Source organism: Callithrix jacchus, chromosome 14, assembly GCF_049354715.1.
Source record: "Callithrix jacchus isolate 240 chromosome 14, calJac240_pri, whole genome shotgun sequence".
In the NCBI taxonomy this organism is placed as follows: domain Eukaryota; kingdom Metazoa; phylum Chordata; class Mammalia; order Primates; family Cebidae; genus Callithrix; species Callithrix jacchus.
In genome coordinates, this window is record NC_133515.1 from 8,238,538 (window position 1) to 8,255,815 (window position 17,278).

Below are 17,278 nucleotides of genomic sequence, written 5' to 3' on the forward strand. Positions count from 1 at the left end.
ACCATAATTCTCTGAATAAGTTTCCTGATAAGAAAAAAAAAATCCATATGCTTTTCTGATCATCAACCCTCTTATTTCATAAGCAGACTTTTAATAGCCGGTCATTTGTTTTTGTTCATGTCAGGGACAATCAATGGTTTGATTAAATTAACTATTCAAAGTATTTCTTGATTGGCTGGGTGTGGTGGCACATGTCTGTAGTCCCAGCTACTCCTGTGGGTGAGGCACAATAATTGCCTGAACCTGGGAGACGAAAGGTTGCAGTGAGCCAAGACCTTGTCACTGGACTTCAGCCTAAGCAACAGAGCAAAGCTCTGCCTCAAAAACAAACCAAAACAAAGCACTTCCTGATTGAGTCTCTTCATTTGGTACAATACAAACATGATTTCTAAAATGTACATATTTGTATATAAAGAAAAAAGAACTTTAGCAAGTTTTTCATTCATTTTCCCCCAAGAGTCATCCCCAAAATTAGATCCCAACTCAGAGGAAGACAAGGAATGGGAAAAGACTCTACTTGCTCAAAGTACAGAGCATGGTTTTACTACATCAGCTTTTTTAACATATACATGGACATCCAGATATATACGTATGCAGTATGTATATATACACGGATGTAAACACACATAAGAAAACAATAAAGTCACAAAGCAGTCTTTTCAGTTATCTTCATGAGTCAGTAAAACAACATCAGCAACAGCAGCTTCAAGTAGCCCAGGTGATGACAGCTACTCTAACAAACCAATTATGCAACCACCTCAACATTCTACCTTTCTTCTCATCATCAACATTCCCTAGATTAATCAAAGGTAAGGAGACAAGTAAGAAGTATGGGTAGGAATTTACTTCAAGTAGTTTCTCTTAAAAAAAAAAAATTATCCTTAAATTATGTAATTCCAATCAATGAACGGATAGCTTCTCTTTAAAACACAGTTCAATAGTCTAAACATAATTAATTTTTTAAAAATGTTTTAACAGTCCAATCAGAATTGCTACTCATCCCCTCTTAAATACTTTTGCCTAAGGAGTAATCTGTCAATGCATGCAGTTTAAATCATTAACTACATAGCACCCAATCATTAGCATAATTAGCATGTAAATTTCACGGAGGCACTAATTGTGTCCTTTTAAGTGTTTTATACAACACTCAGCACAAAGAAGCTTATTAAACACTTATTATGTTTAGTAAAAAGAACAAAATGTCAAAACAAAAGTCTATTATTAAACTTGGCTGTCATGTATACTATAAACCACTGATCAGTATCTGTTTCTCCAAGTACAATTATAAGAAACTGAAAACAAAACAAACCCCGTTGGAATTAGAAATTCTATCTCCCCTGTCCAAGAATACTGTTTCATTTTTGTATCATAAAGAAAGTGCCAGCAGATAGCATGTAACATGCAGGTTGCCAGGGTATTTGACCTAAGCATTCAGGTACCTTAACCAAGCAAAAAGCCTAGTATATTTCATGCACATTTTCCAAGTCATTTTTCTTACCTTTCCCATTTTGCCATGTAGTATACCAAGACAAAGTAAGGAAGGAAGTGATAAATGCTAAAGCAGTGGCTACAGTTCCATTGCGGAGCCTCATCTCATTTCACCATCACACTGGTCCATATGTTTATGATGACAACAACCAGGACCGTTTTCTTTTTACTCTGAAAGTCAACTGAATCCAGTGCTCCTGGCTCCAGGCCAATAAAAATCAATAAGAGAGATTCATTTCAGACGATCTGCAGGAGAAGCTTAGCAGCAATGCCATTCACAACTGCATTCAGGATTGTCTTAGCGGTCTTCATACACTGATGCCTTGGCCTTTTTCCTTCCTATTCAGGGGAAAAGAGAAAGAAAAGCTCATTCAGTAATGCAAAATATAAGCTTCTTCATTTACTCTTCTCCATTATAAACAGACTTTTGGCAGGGCTAAACTGTATCTATAAAGATTATCCCTACGTTGAAACTACTCATTTAACATACTGGAATTATATGATCCTTCTCTTCCAGGATAAAAACACAAAACAGCTTCAAACTATATTCCCTCCTCATTGGTTTTGTTTTATCTGTAAAAAGAAAGTTGTGGTTACCGATTTTAAAGGGAGAAGTGCAGCTCACAGATTCCAAGATGAGAACTCTAATGATCACACAATGGTTCCTGAGTAACATAATCTTTCTCCCAGTCTTCCTATTGCACAATAATAGGTAATTCTTTTAAATAATTGACAGAATACAACATATAAAGGTCAAAAGACCTGGGCCCTTGACCCAGCTCTGTCACTGCTTAAATGATTTGGCATGCCATTTTTCTGGGCCTCAAGGTTTCATTCATAAAATAAGGAAAACTGTCTTGTGTCCTCTTTCATATATTGTCATAAATTATTAAAAGGTTACACTTAATACTGCTGTTTATCACTGCCATAAAATAAATGTCATTTTTCCAGTGATAACCCACTTCCAGGGTGTAAACTGGAAATATTTAAGCATTTAGAAAATGCAGCAATCCAGCCAGGATACTGTATGCCACAGGCCCTATTACTCTGCATTGCTTTAACTCTAGAAATCTGGGAGATAAGCACAGCGTTCAGCATATGATAGGTTCTTAAAAAATGTTAATGTACTAAAAACCAAACTTTTTTGGTTAATTGAACAACAACAACAACAAAAACAAAAACCAAAAAAAAACAGACAGCTACTGGTTCAGTCCACTCTAGGCAGTTAGTCTCAAAGACTTGCATAGATTCCTGGTGGCCTCCGGGGGTACCACAGGATGCACCTGGTAATATACTGAATGACACTCTGGTGAGGGAGTTAATGTACCTCTGAAAATGGCCAGCAGTCCCAAGGGAAAATTCTCTCAGGGAAGAGCATGACTGATTAAAGCAGCCATTTGCAAGCAATTCAGAAATTGCCACCCCACTACTTCTTAACACTGAACATTACTAGAAATTTCCCCTAGTAAAGAAAGATCACAGATCACAGGGGCATAGTACTAATAACAATGATAGCCACTACAACTTACGAAATGTTTCCTATGTGCCTGATCCACCATATGGTTTAAATCTTCACAAAATCCCATGAGGCAGACATTATTAACCCTGTTCTACACACTAGGAAATGAATCCAGAGAAAGAACTCTAATTTGTTTGTCTCCAAAGTCCAGGCTGTCATCTATCACACTTTTCCTCTCAAATGAGGTCACCTGCACCTGGCAATATGAAGAAAAGTGCCAGAGATATTCCAAGTATCAGGTTAAACTTCAGAATCTTCCCAGAGTATTAATCACCCCACTGTAAGTGTAAGTTTTAAAAAAATTTATATTATATAACAAACATGGATCTATTATGGAGTAAGTTGCAAAATTCATGCAAATTTTCAAACTCTAAGCATACAACTTTAAACAAATCTTCACTTCCTGTAGCTTTTGGCTAATACCTCACCACAACCTCCACCAAACTATGGCTGTTAACCCTCCTCAGCTGTTGTACCTTCCATGTAATAGTCTAGAAGCTCCTAACCTCTTTTACTACCTGAATACAAGGAGCTCTAAAAATTCTTTCATGGATAAGTTATCATGTTTTCTAAAACTGCACTTATTCACCTTCTACAGTTATAACAAGTGAACATCAAACGTGCCCAAGTCTACAGTTTAGAATTAAAATCTTCACAACGGCCAGGCAAGGTGGCTCATACCTGTAATCCCAGCACTTTGGGAAGCCCAGCGGGGCAGATCACCTGAGGTCAGGAGTTCAAGACCAGCCTGGCCAACATGGTGAAACCCCATCTCTGCTAAAATTACAAAAATTAGCTGTGTGTCGTGGTGGGCACCTATAACCCCAGCTACTTGGGAGGCTGAGGCAGGGAGAATTACTTGAACCCGTGAGGCAGAGGTTACAGTGAGCCAAGATCATGCCACTGCACTCCAGCTTGGGCGACAGAGTGACTCTGTCTCAAAAAAAAAAAAAAAAAAAGATCTTCACAGCAAGACTCCTCTAATTGTCTTAGATCAATAAGCACCCAATAATGAATTCTGATTATAAAAACAGGGGTGATAATTCTATGAATATATAACTTGGAACATTAATCCCGGTGTGGCATTATATTAAATACTTATAACTTTCAGCTGCTATCTACTTTACACTATTTTACTTCAGGAAGAATTTTGTTCTAGTAAAAAATCTAAAAAGTGTACAGGTTATTAGAGTAAGCACTCAATTCATAGTAATAGGAAAGTAAAGAGCACATCACAGAGTAAAGGATATTTTTAAAGTTTTACTAAATACAAATAAAGCTTGCAAAAAAATCTGTAGAAATGCATAGAGACAAGTAAAAGTAAATGAACTCTAAAAACCAAAGTAAACTATTGATATACTACCCCTAATATATGAAAAAATTAAAAAATACTGGATCCAGGAAGTTACGAAACTCTGGTCTGAAGAACATACTTAACAATGAACTACTAGCAAATAAGCCTGGAAATTTTGCAAGAAAAATATGTGTGTTTTACTCAGTAAGAATGTAGTCATACATCTTTAATTAGGGTTTCCCAGCTAATAAGGTTAATTGCACAGCACAAGTGAACAAGCTCTTCAGACAAGAGTAAAACCAAGTATCTCGCTCTTCAATCATGAGACATAATTCACAGGCTGGCTTGTAAGACACAGGCGACCCACAGTTTTATTAGTGTCCACATTTGAAAAATTTTAATCTAGCTTCTTAATATTCTCAGAGACCATAACCTAACACGTTTGAATCTTTAACAACAAAAAAGGTAGTGGTTAAAATTGCTAGTCATTTCTCCACCCTCCCAAAGGTGAGTGGAACTTTTAACTCTAGACATCAGACTCAGAAATCTGTTTTGTTAGCAGTCCTTTAAGGGCTGCAGTCTTTATTTTATTATTGGATACAAAACCTTTACTTATTTTGTTTTAAAGTGTTCTCTCAAATACTCAATATAGTCCATGGCTGAGAACATTTGCTGAACGTTTGGCATACTCCTTCATCAGCATCCCACAGACAGGGCAGAGGTGCCTTAAGAATGAAAGGCACAATAATCCCCAATATCCGAAATCAAAATCCATGACGTAAGCCTATATAACTTTTCACACCACAATTACGGCAAAATTAATTTATTTGCCATTTATAAAAGGGTCAATGGTTTTCTTTAATACAGCTTACATAATGTCATCGCCCATCGGATTTACTTGTGTGGGTTAAAGAAACCTATGTCATGATAACCTGTTCATCAAACTATTTTTTAAAATTCAGAACCAGAAACAACAGAACCCGTATTATTTTATTCTAAAATTACACTCTCCATTCTAACGAACGACTCTGTCATTATCTTTAATCAAAGAATTCGTCCAACAGCAAAAGCACAACAGCAAAATACATGGAAAGCATTCAGAGCATACATTGTGGCTGCTTCTATTTCCAATGCGGAATGTAGGCAACGAACCCGCTCCGGAGAAACACACTGTTGCGAGGAATAAAGGCGGGTGTGCGTGTGGCTCCACTGCCAGCTCAGAAAAGCTCGCCTCCGAGACGTTACCTGGCACACTTGGTGGAGTCACCAAGACCCAGCCTCAGGGTCCTCCTGCGGCTTCCTCCTTACCCAGCAAGCTGAGGCCTGGGGAAGCGGGAGGTGCTCTTTCACGCGGGCCGCGCAGCCCTTCACTTTGTGTGAAAATTCGCGGCGAAGGCTGCACGGCCGGTCCCCTCCGCGAGCAGCCGCAGCCCCAGCTCCAGCGCCCCGGACTGCCCGGCCCCCGCCCACCTGCCCCGCGGCCCCGCGAATGCGCCGACTCCCGCGCGACCGCCCGGTCCAGCAAGCAGCTGTCCCTCCCCCTCCGCAACCCCCAGATCCGCACTTTGCTCCACTTTCCCCCAAAGTCGCCGAGCCCCGACGCGCCGGGGAGCGTTGTGAACGCACCAGGCGCCGGGTCGACAGCAGGGAGGGCGCGCGGCCCCGAGGGGTGCGCAGTGAGGGGCAGGGATGCGGGGAGAACACCCCGGCCCGGTCCCCACGCCCGCCCCTGAGGCCCAGCCGCGCCGCGAGCCGGCCTCGCGCCCAGAGGCGCCAGCAGCTCCCCGTGCAAAGCTCCGGTCGGGCCGCGGCGCAGGCAGCTCCGTTACCAGCAGGTGGATCTCCCGCAGCCCAGGGCCGCCAGCCCAGGGCCGCCAGCCCAGCCGCCGGCGCCGCCCCCAGCTCCCGCGCCCTCCGCGCAGCCGCCCCGCGCCCCCTCCCACTCCCGCGCGCCGCCGCTGCTGCGAGTCCCTCACCCGCCGCTGGCGTCGCCGACCTCCCGCGGCCGCCGGCCGAGCTGCTGTGGCCGCCGCTGCCGCTGCCGCTGCCGCTGCCGGCCGCCCCGCCCGCCCCCGCCGGCTCCGCCCCCGCCTCTGGAGCGCCCGCCCCGCCCCGCCGGGCCGCCCCGACCCCGCCAGCCATTGGCCGCCCGCTGCCGGCCCCGCGCGCCCCGCGCACCCCGCGCCCCGCGCCCCGCCAGTGGCCCGCGCGGCTGTCACTTAGTAGCGCCGCCGCGCAGCCTACGAAGGGCTCTGGAGGCCGGCACGGCTCACTGGTGTCACCGCGAGGTCCGGAACGGCGCCGCGGGCTTGGGTACCCGCTCTGGGCGCTGGCCTGCTCCCGCCGCCACATCTGGCTGGGATCCTCCCGGCGCGTGCAGGGGCCGCCCTGGAGGCCAACAAAGGCCGGGGCGAGCCGACCACCCGGACTGCCCCAGCGCCCAGGAACCCGCCCGCCTCGACCCGGGCCCTTCCCGGCTCCAGGCCACCCAGCTTGGGTAGCATCCCCATGGGCAGGCCCCGGGCCTAGCCCCGCAGGAGCTCCCGAGGCCCCGCGGACGGTCGCGACAGCCCCAACTTCCCGGTGAGAACCCCCCATCAGCCAGAAGGGCTGACTTCAGCAACCGGGAAGAAGAAATACAACCAGGGTTTCAACGCACATAGTTGGGTGCTAATGCCCCTGATTTTCCACCATGCCCCGTTCTTCTTAGCCCCGTGTCCTAACCTGTCACCATGTCATAAGGTTAGAGGTTAACTTCAAAGGCTAAAAATTGTCTCATTTGTAGAAAACCTGAGTGGTCTGCCCTTATTTTTCTTAGTATCCATAGGACTTGTGCTAACAGTAACTACCTCTCGGCCCATTCTCTTTGGAATACTTACCGTATAGCGGGCACGGTGTTAGGTCGTTCATTGCATATCTCATGTTTTAAATTTATTCCCCATTTATCATACGAGGAAACTATCTGAGAGGTGAAAGGGCTTGCCCAAGGTCACACAGCTGATAAAGGTAAGGGGTTCAAACACAAGGGATATGTTAACTTTATTGCTGCAATAATCCTTACAGCAATCCTACAGTGTAACAAGAGAACTGAAGGGCCAACGATTAAGGAGGCAGCTTTGTTCCTGCCAAATTCCCAAAGTAGTAAGTAGATTCTTTTCAGAAAACGGTAATTTCAATAATTGAAACCTCTTAAGAGGCATCAGTCAGAATGGGGTCACCTCCCCACCTCTGATAAATTCCTTTATTTTTATCTCAGGATAACAATAATTAATCAGCTAGAACATGCATGGAGTTAGTAGCTCTCCCATCTTGAGGTTCCTCCATGATGGCTAATTTAAAGCTTCAGGAAGAGACACCTGGCATCCCTGCTCCCAAGTCTCTTACCAGTTTAGGGGAACCAGACCAAAAGATCTGTCCACTGCCCAGCACTGTGGACACAACTTGGGGGATTACAGCCATGATATCCAATGACAACTCTTCTCTCTACTTGGGGTGTCTTTTCTCTCTACTTCCAGTTTGGCTGTGGCCCCACCCAAAGCTCATCTTGAATTGTAACCACAGTTCCTGTGTGACATGGGAGGAACCTGGTGGGAGGTAATTAAATCATGGGGCAGGTCTTTCCCGTGCTGTTCTCGTGATAGTGAATAAGTCTCACAAAGTCTGATGGTTTTAAAAACGAGTTTCCCTGCACAAACTCTCTCTCTGTCTCCCGCCATCCATGGAAGACGTGATTTGCTCCTCCTTGACTTCTACTATGATTGTGAGGCTTCATGAACCATGTGGAACGGTAAGTTCATTGAACCTCTTTTGTAAATTGCCCAGTCTTGAGTATGCCTTTATCAGCAGCTTGAAAACAGATGAATACGTTGGGGACCTAAAGCCAGGTTTCCTGTATTCTATGACAAAGCCATTGCCAAGTAGCAAGCTGGTGACTGATTCATGACCAGATGTAAACAGATGTAAAGCCTGAGACCATTCCAGGGTACAGCTTTTAACACATTGTTGGATATATCTTGCCTAAAATACCTCCTAGGAATAGATGATTCTAGGCCTTCCTATTACAGTGCTCTTAATGACAGACAAGCAAACTATTTCTTGCAGAGGAAGAAAGTACTGCCATTTGATAACATCATGGAGAATGCCCCCAAGCCATTTCCATGGATTGCCCAAAAGCCCAAATGGAACAGGAGCTATTATCGCTATTTTATTCAGGAAGAAACTGAGGGCCTGAGAAATTAAGATATTTGACAGATACAAATAGTAATTTAGGCAACTAGTGAATGATTGAAGCAGAATTCAAATCCAGGTCTGTTTGATTCTGGAGCCCCTACATCACCCCTCCCTCCAGACTACCTCTTTGTTCACATCTTTAGTAAGTTACAGAATTTTGTTGAGTGGATGAATACTTTTACATATATTTCCCAGCAGGGCACAGTGGCTCATGCCTGCAATCCCAGCACTTTGGGAGGCTGAGGTAGGAGGATTGCTTGAGCTCAGGAGTTCAAGACCGGCCTGGGAAACATAGTGAGACCCATGTCTTTAAAAAAATTAAACATTAGCCAGGTGTGCATGCACCTGTAGTCCCAGCTACTGGGAAGGCTGAGGCAGGAGGATCACTTCAGCCTAGGAGTTCCAGGTTACAATGAAATATAATCATGCCACTGCACTGTAGCCTGGGTGACAGAGCAAGATCTCGTCACTCACTCTCTCTCAAAAAAAAAAAAAAAAAAGCCAGAAGAACGATCCAAGATGGCCGATCGCTAACATCCCAGGATTGCAGCTCTCAGGGAAGGCGCAGAGAACTAGAGGACGCCACACTTTCAGACAAAGTCTGGTCGCTCACAGAGCAGAAGATCCCCCAGTGGTGAAAACACACGAGTCACCAGCGCGACTCTCGTGGTAGGCACAGCGGTTCCGCCGGCACCTCGACGCGGCAGCGCTCGGCGCAGAGTAAACGGGACCAGTTCCCCTTCTGACCGAGGTTTGGAGCCCCGGGAAGGCAGAGTCGCCTACTACGGACACAAGAAGGAAGCATGACAGGAGAATCCTGGGCAAAAAGCACCATCAGTTTTAACACCGCTGCTCTGGCCCTGGGAAATAACAACCTGGACGTCCACTCAAGAGACCTAATCTGAAAGTTGGTAATTTCAAAGACGACAGGAAGATAAATTTACAATGACGGGAAGAAACCAGCATAAAAAAGCTGAGAATACTCAAAGTCAGAACGCCTCTCCCTCTAAAGATGATCACAGTTCCACATCAACAATGGAACAAGGCTTGATGGAGAACGAGCGCCTCCTGATGACAGAATCACTCTTCAAGGAATGGATAATAACAAACTTCGGTGAGTTAAAAGAGCATGTTGTAGCCCAACGTAAAGAAACTAGGAACTTTGAAAAAAGGTTTAATGAAATCCTATTGAGAATAGACAACTTAGAGAGGAGTATGAGTGAATTAATGGAACTGAAGAATACAATACAGGAACTCCAAGAAGTATGCACAGGTTTAAACACTCGAATTGTTCAAGCAGAAGAAGGGATATCAGAGGTCAAAGTCCAACTTAATGAAATAAAATGTGAAGAAAAGATTAGAGAAAAAAGGATAAAAAGGAATGAGCAAAGTCTCCAAGAAATGTGGGACTATGTGAAAAGACCAAATTTACGTTTGATAGGTGTACCTGAATGCGACGGAGAGAATGAATCCAAGCTGGAAAATACCCTTCAGGATATTATTCAGGAAAATTTTCCTAAACTAGCAAAGCAGGTCAACATTCAACCCCAGGTAATACAGAGAACACCACAAAGATATTCCTCAAGAAGAGCAACCCCAAGGCACATAATCGTTAGATTCACCAGGGTTGAAACGAAGGAGAGGATACTAAGGGCAGCCAGAGAGAACGGTCAGATTACCCACAAAGGCAAGCCTATCAGACTTACAGCAGATCTCTCGGCAGAAACTCTACAGGCCAGAAGAGAGTGGGGGCCAATATTCAACATCCTCAAAGAACAGAACCTTCAGCCCAGAATTTCATATCCAGCCAAACTAAGCTTCACAACTGAAGGAAAAATAAAATCTTTTATGAACAAGCAAGAACTCAGAGATTTTATTACCACCAGGCCTGCTTTACAAGAGCTTCTGAAAGAAGCATTACACACAGAAAGAAACAACCAGTATTAGCCTTTCTAAAAATACACCAAAAAGTAAAGAGCACCAACATAAAGAAGAATTTACACCAACAAATGGATAAAACAGCCAGTCAACATCAAATGGCACTAACCCTAAATTTAAATTGATTGAATTCCCAATCAAAAGACACAGCCAAAACCCAACGGCATGTTACATCCAGACCTGTTTCACATGCAAGGATACACAAAGACTCAAAACAAAGGGATGGAGAAAGATTTACCAACCAAATGGAGAGCAATAATAAATAATAAATAAATAAAAAGCAGGAGTTGCAATTCTTGTATCAGATAAAATAGATTTTAAAGCAACAAAGATATAGTGGTAAAAGGATCAATGCAACAACAAGAGCTAACAATCCTAACACCCAGATAGGAGACTTAGATTCAATGAGACAGAAAATTAATAAGGATATCAAGGACTCGAACTCAGATCCAGAACAAGTAAACTTAATAAATATTTATAGAGCTCTCCACTTCAAATACACAAAATATACATTCTTGTCAATACCACATCACACCTACCCATTAGTTTAAATGAAACATTGATTGGCCATTATTAATACCCAATTTTTTTCAAAATAAAGCAATATTTCCATTTACTCTCCCTTTTTCTCTTCCTCTTTCTTCCTCTCCTTTACTTATTTTTTTTTTTCTTTCCTTCTCTCAAAAAAAAAAGAAATCAACTTGTAAACCTCTAGATCCAGGTCGGCAATGTCTCTTTCATTGCTTGATTTCCTTTCTTCCCTTCCCTCCCTCCCTCCCTGCTTCCTCCCTTCCTTCCTTCCTTCATCCCTTCCTTCCTCCCTACCATCCTTATTCCCTTCCTTTCTGCCTTCCTCCCCCCGCCCAAAAAAAAAAAAAAGCCAAGTGCAGTGGCTCACGCCTGTAATCCCAGCACTTCAGGAAACCGAGGTGGTTGGATCACCTGAGGTCCAGGAGTTCAAGATCAGCCTGACCAACATGGTGAAACCCCATAACCCCATCTCTACCAAAAATACAAAAATTAGCTGGGCATGCCTGTGATCCCAGCTACTTGGGAGGCTGAGGCAGGAGAATCACTAGAACCCAGGAGGTACAGGTTGCAGTGAGCTGAGATCGTGCCATTGCTCTGCAGCTTGGGCAACAAGAGCAAAACTCAGTCTAAAAAAAAAAGATGTTTCCACCTTCTCCAGTTTTTTCTCTTGGTGAAGGAAGGAAATGAAAGCATTTACAGACATTCTATAAGCAGAGGCATATGTCAGAGGAGAAAGGAAAGTGGGAAAGGACAAACTTCAGTTACCAGCTCCAAAGGCTTATTCAGATAACAAGCAGGAATTCCCCCTGGACTCTGGTTAGTGGAGGAAACACAGCAAAAGACAAAAAGCATACAGGAAAAACACAACTGCTTTCACTTGGAGGCTTTTTAAATACTTCAACTGGCAGCAGAAGGGCAGGTTTTGGAAGATACAGTTACACTTACCTCAAACCATGTACGTTGTAGCTCAGGAAAGTCTGGATTTCAGGGAGTTGTCCCAATAAACTGGAATGCCATAGAATATATGACTCTAAGGTATGTGGTAGAATTGACTGATGATCCATGTTAACTTTGCAGTTTATGATCCTGGATTTTTCAACTAGTCTATAGTATCTGTTAATTAATAGTCAAAAACAGTCCATTTAAACCCCACTGAGTCCCATTCCATATCTTTTTCTCTTTTTAATATTTTGATGATTCTCCTCCTCTATCACTTCCTTTTTATTTCTTTTCTACTGCTGCAGTTTCTGTTTCTGCCTTTATTTCATACTCAGTGGAATTGTACCCAAAAGGTTCTTTACCATTTTATAGTCTGTCCGCAACAAAGTTTCTATGTTGAGGCTGTTTTCCTTTCCACACACTTTTCACTGTTATACAAATTTTTTCTGAGTGCCTATAATTACAGAGGCAGCCATTGTCTAACCACAAAGTGCTCACCGTGGGAGAAGTGGGTAAGTAATTAAACCACAGTACAATGCTGCAAACCCACGGTTCTGGGACAGTCAATAGGATGAAGCCATCTTGGGGCAAGGAAGGCTTCCTGGAAGTGATATCTGAGCTAAAAGCAGAGTACACAAAGGAAATGAATCTTTTCCTTTTATCTCTTTGATGGTAAATGGCTGTTGGTGGGGCCATGCCTATAGCAGCCAGCTTCTAAGAATTCAAGCACACAATCTCTAGGTCTCTTCTTGTCTACCTTCTCCCCCTCCATGCATTAACAATCAAGCTTACATTATTTATAAATACTTACAAGGATTGTGTTTTCTGTCTTCTTGGCTACTAGCTCTAGTGGGATTGTTCCCCCCCACCCAGTGCAAAACCTTCTAGAGGAATCACATCAGGAGGTTCTCCTTGGGTTTTTTAAATGGTATATGCACAAATGATAGGAGACTTCTCCATTGTAATTAATCAGCAGTGCACTCAATCACTTTCATCTAGAAACTAGATAAACTGAGACCAGGGTGAACAGTAAGAGTCTATTAACAACTCTTTGTTAGATGCAGAATGTTTCAGATACAGCATGCAGACTATTTCTATTGTATAATCAGGGCACGTGAGGCCCAAGAAATTAAGGAGATAAAATTCAAACAGAATCAACCACTGTGTTTAATATTCAGCTCTAGGTGGATGTTAACTTTCATCCAAATGAAGGACCTTAGATTTTTAGCTGAGAACTGAATTATTTTTATTTAATTTAATTTTTTAATTTTATTTTTGAGACAGGGTTTTACTCCCATCACCCAGGCTGGAGTGCAGTGGTTTGATCTCAGCTCACTGTAACCTCCACATCCCAGGCTCAGTGATTCTTTTGCCTCAGCCTCCCAAGTAGCTGGGGCTACAGGCATATACCACCATGGTTGGCTAACTTTTGTATTTTTTGTAAAGACGTGGTTTTATGATGTTGCCCAGGCTGGTCTTGAACTCCTGAGTTCAAGTGATATGTTCACCTTGGCCTCCCAAAGTGCTGAGATTACAGGGGTGAGCCCTGTGCTCAGCAAAATTATTCTTATTTTTACATTTTTACTTTTCTGTCCCACATTTTTGATCAAAGAGCTGACTCACTTGTTTTCATTATATTTGAGATATACTCAGAAGACACAGTGGAAGAGAATTGTGTGCCAGACAATTGCAGATCTTTGGAGATTTTTCTTTTCTTTTTCTTCTTTTATACATTTGGTATTGTAAAAGATACTGGATGAACAGCCTTGAAAGATGCCTTTTTTATTTCACATTCACACCATTAGGGAAGATGTATGTATCAGGTGCCTCATACAATGTTAGGTTGTGTGGCCACATAATTATGAAATCATAAGTTCTTACCATGCTTAAGTGTTGTGGCTGTTGATATTTACATAATGTATGCAAGGCATTCCTAAAGTTTTTACAGAAAACCCTAGGACGAAAGAGAATCTGGCCTGTCTTAGTGGGGGACAGGCTCCCCTGCATGCATTGTTAGAACAAACAGCAATGCTGAGTGGCAGCAAAAGTCTCTGTCAAAATGGCTTAGAAAGCCTGAAGGGATTGTTCCTCTCTTGTGAGGGATGTAGCCACACCGTTTAAGCTGAGTCACTTGTTTTCATTATATTTGAGGTATACTCAGAAGACACAGTGGAAGAGAATTGTGTGCCAGACAATTGCAGATCTTTGGAGATTTTTCTTTTCTTTTTCTTCTTTTATACATTTGGTACTTGTAAAAGATACTGGATGAACAGCCCTGTATCTGAAGTCTATCCATACATAAAACCAATTCGAGCAATTCAGCTGTGCTACTCTATCAATACATTTCAAAGAGAATAAAAGTCTTTATTCGTATCAAAATTCAGTACCATGACTGCCAATTGTTGGAGTTATGGATATCTGGATAACAGAATCTATGCTACCTTTCCACGGTCCCACATGTTTCTTTATCCTCTTTTAGGGCAGCTGACGATAACCATTACAAGTAGGCGTTTGTATAAGCCAGAGTCTAGTCAAGAGAAAAAGGAGGAGGGGCCCAGGCTCGGTGGGTCATGCCTATAATCCCAGCACTTTGAGAGGCCAAGGCAGGTGGATCACCTGAGGTCAGGAGTTTGAGAACAGCCTGGCCAACATGATGAAACCTCATGTCTACTAAAAATACAAAATTAACTGGGCGTGGTGGCACACACCTGTAATCCCAGTCAGTTGGGAGGCTGAGGCAAGAGAATTGTTTGAACCTGGGAGGCAGAGGTTGCAGCGACCCAAGAGCATGCCATTATACTCCAGCCTGGGCAACAAGAGTGAAACTCTGTCTCAAAAAACAAAAACAAATCAGGCATCCCTTCAAGCCAAACCAGAAACTGGTCCTGGAAACGTGAGGGAATGGAGAACTATAAGCCTCTCAGATCTTTCAGATCAAGTGGGATTTATACAGATTCTAGAAAACACCTCTCTTGTTTGCATTGTTCTTAAAAGAGACTGTTCATGTGTCTCACGGCAGCCATCAGGACTGTGTCACTGGTAAAGAGAGACTATCAAATATGAGTGCCTCTGTGTTGAGCTCTCATCATGTGATTAGCTGCCTGAAAGACACAGAATTGTAAAATGTGGTCTTGGCCCTCAAGAAGTTCACAGTCTGGTTGGAGGAACACCCAAGACCTGCCTCCTCTCATGCCCGCTCACCTCTAACCTCTAGCCCTCAATCTGAGCCATGCCCTCTTCTGTGCCATGACACAGGCAGCTTGCTCTGGCAGACTCACTCTCATGTCCATCCCACTGCCTTCTTTGGCTAGCTAACATCCTTTAAGACTCACCTGGAAGCCATCTACCTAGGAAGCCTCCCCTTATCCCCACGCCTGCGAAAGACACCTGCTGCACTCTGTCCCTACTCCTATGCGAGCATGTAGCCTCACCCTGAGTTTCCAAGCTGGTCTGCCACAAGTAGGTTAGAGGAAGGCAAGCCTGAGAGTTTCTCAGCCTTTGGAGTGTCTGGGTAGGACCTTGGACCCAGCTACAAGCAGCCCAGGGTGCTTAATACTTTCACTTTCTCTGTGTTTTATTAAGTAAAAAGGCTTAGCGGCACTACTGTCATCATCTGCTAATGTATTTGCCTCATTCACTCAGTTCTTGAGGGCAGAGACTATCTTATTCATCAATATATCCCAGGCACCTGGGAGCCATTCAGCAAATGTTCATTGACAGAATGGTGGAGGACTTCCTGGGAGAGAACAGACTTGATCCGAGCCTTGAAGAACAGATGTAGGATTTGGAAATGTGTAGAGAAATAGGAAATACATGTGATAAAAGAACGAGCACACCTGCAAGGCCACAAAGAGGGCGGTGTACACTCAGTGTTTCTGGCACCTGGGCAAGATAGCCTGGCCAAGACAGGGGATGTGAACAGAGGCATTATGGGAAATGTGTCACACCGTGGAAGCTGGAAGCTGTGCAGGAGGGTTCGCATCTCAGGCTTGGATAAAAAGAAAGCATTGAAAATTTCTGAACAGAGAAGCACATTATAAGAAAAGTATTCAAAGGTAAGTCTGAGAAAAGGACAAATTGAGCAGAGGAAGTCTGATGTCATTGACACCACCTAGGGGGCTGATGTAATATTTTCACCTCAATTTTAAAAATGTGGGTCTTGTGATCATCAAAAAAATATTTACTGATGAGCCAGGCATGGTGGCTCACACCTGTAATCCCAGCACCTTGGGAGGCTGAGGCAGACGAATCACCTGAGGTCAGGAGTTCAAGACTATCCTGGCCAACATGGTGAAACCCCATCTCTACAAAAATACAAAAATTAGCGGGGGCATGATGGCAGGTGCCTGCAATCCCAGCTACTCAAGAGGCTGAGGCAGGAGAATCGCTTGAACCCGGGAGGTGGAGGTTGCAATGAGCCGAGATCGTGCCATTGCACTTCATCCTGGGTGACAAAGAGAAACTCCGTCTCAAAATAAATAAATAAATAATTTACTGAGCTGTGACGACATGCTCAGTCTACATAACTCAACTAGAGGTAAATATTTGCTCATTGACTTGGTTTTGTTCCCTACCTGAAATTGTACATTGGTCTAGGATTAATTCATAAGGCTTAAGACAGGATAAAGGAGAGCAGGGAAAGAGAGCTGTCTTTAGTACATGACCAAATGTGCTAATATTAGTATCTGAGAGGCAATTGAAAATGCAATATCACTTTAGAAATGAACTGTAGTAAAAACTAAGGTGTCTCTTTAGAGAACAGAATCTTCTGGAATTCTGAGCCCTCCATTCAATAGACTTGTTCAAGTCAACATCTATATAAGAGAAGCATCTGTCTGCGAAGACAGAGACAGCATAAGAAATCAAGAATGCATTCCAAAAATAAAATATTTATTCATGGACACATCAATAACACATTCCAAGATAATTTTCACAAAGTGCACTGTAACACTGTAAACCGAATTTTAACAAATTCTTTTTCTTTTTTTTGAGACAGGGTCTCATTCAGTCACTCAGGTCAGAGTGCAGTGGCAAAAATGGGGCTCACTGCAGCCTCAACTTCTTGGACTCAAGCGATCTTCCTGCCCCACCAAGGATCGGAGACTACAGATGTTTGCCATCATACCTGGCTAATTTTTTTTTTTTTTAATTTTAATAGTGATGAGGTTTCACCATGTTGCCCAGGCTGGTCTCAAACTCCTGAGCTCAAGCAATCCACCCACCTCAGCTTCCCAAAGTGCTGGAATCACAGGCGCGAGCCACTGTACCCGGCCTAAAAAATTCCTTAAAAACTTTTTGCCAGTAATTTGTTTTGTGTACTTAACAAATGCTTATAAAAG

The 17,278-nt window shown here is 43.4% G+C and overlaps 2 protein-coding genes and 1 long non-coding RNA gene across 7 annotated transcripts in view; 1 reads left to right on the top strand and 2 right to left on the bottom strand.

The window, feature by feature from the left end:
• Window positions 1–1,828, bottom strand: part of MGAT4A (alpha-1,3-mannosyl-glycoprotein 4-beta-N-acetylglucosaminyltransferase A) — a 119,515-nt gene extending 117,687 nt beyond the window's left edge. For all 5 annotated transcript variants that reach the window (XM_078348745.1, XM_035271686.3, XM_078348744.1 and 2 more), the window contains exon 1: window positions 1,499–1,828. In XM_078348745.1, the coding sequence (XP_078204871.1) occupies window positions 1,499–1,592 (94 nt within the window). In that variant the 5' untranslated portion in view covers window positions 1,593–1,828. The remainder of the gene's footprint in view (window positions 1–1,498) is intronic.
• On the bottom strand, window positions 1,499–6,904 carry LOC144579224 (uncharacterized). Its single transcript, XM_078348746.1, has 2 exons — window positions 6,278–6,904; window positions 1,499–1,827 (listed from the first exon to the last, which is right to left on the bottom strand). Exons 1-2 carry the CDS (start codon window positions 6,897–6,899, stop codon window positions 1,787–1,789), a joined length of 663 nt encoding a protein of 220 aa, XP_078204872.1. The 5' UTR covers window positions 6,900–6,904; the 3' UTR covers window positions 1,499–1,786.
• On the top strand, window positions 6,500–17,070 carry LOC144579225 (uncharacterized). The gene is made up of 3 exons (XR_013526317.1): window positions 6,500–6,884; window positions 8,027–8,088; window positions 16,936–17,070. It is a non-coding gene; the product is annotated as an uncharacterized LOC144579225 (long non-coding RNA).
• The last annotated feature ends 208 nt before the right edge of the window (window positions 17,071–17,278 follow it).

Bases quoted from the DNA above. Each gene is read 5' to 3' on its own strand.
- LOC144579224 (XM_078348746.1), bottom strand. From the start codon at position 6,899: ATGGGGGGTTCTCACCGGGAAGTTGGGGCTGTCGCGACCGTCCGCGGG. The intron at 1,828-6,277 runs GTGAGGGACTCG...TCCCCTGAATAG, and splicing joins GTCGGCGACGCCAGCGGCGG to GAAGGAAAAAGGCCAAGGCA.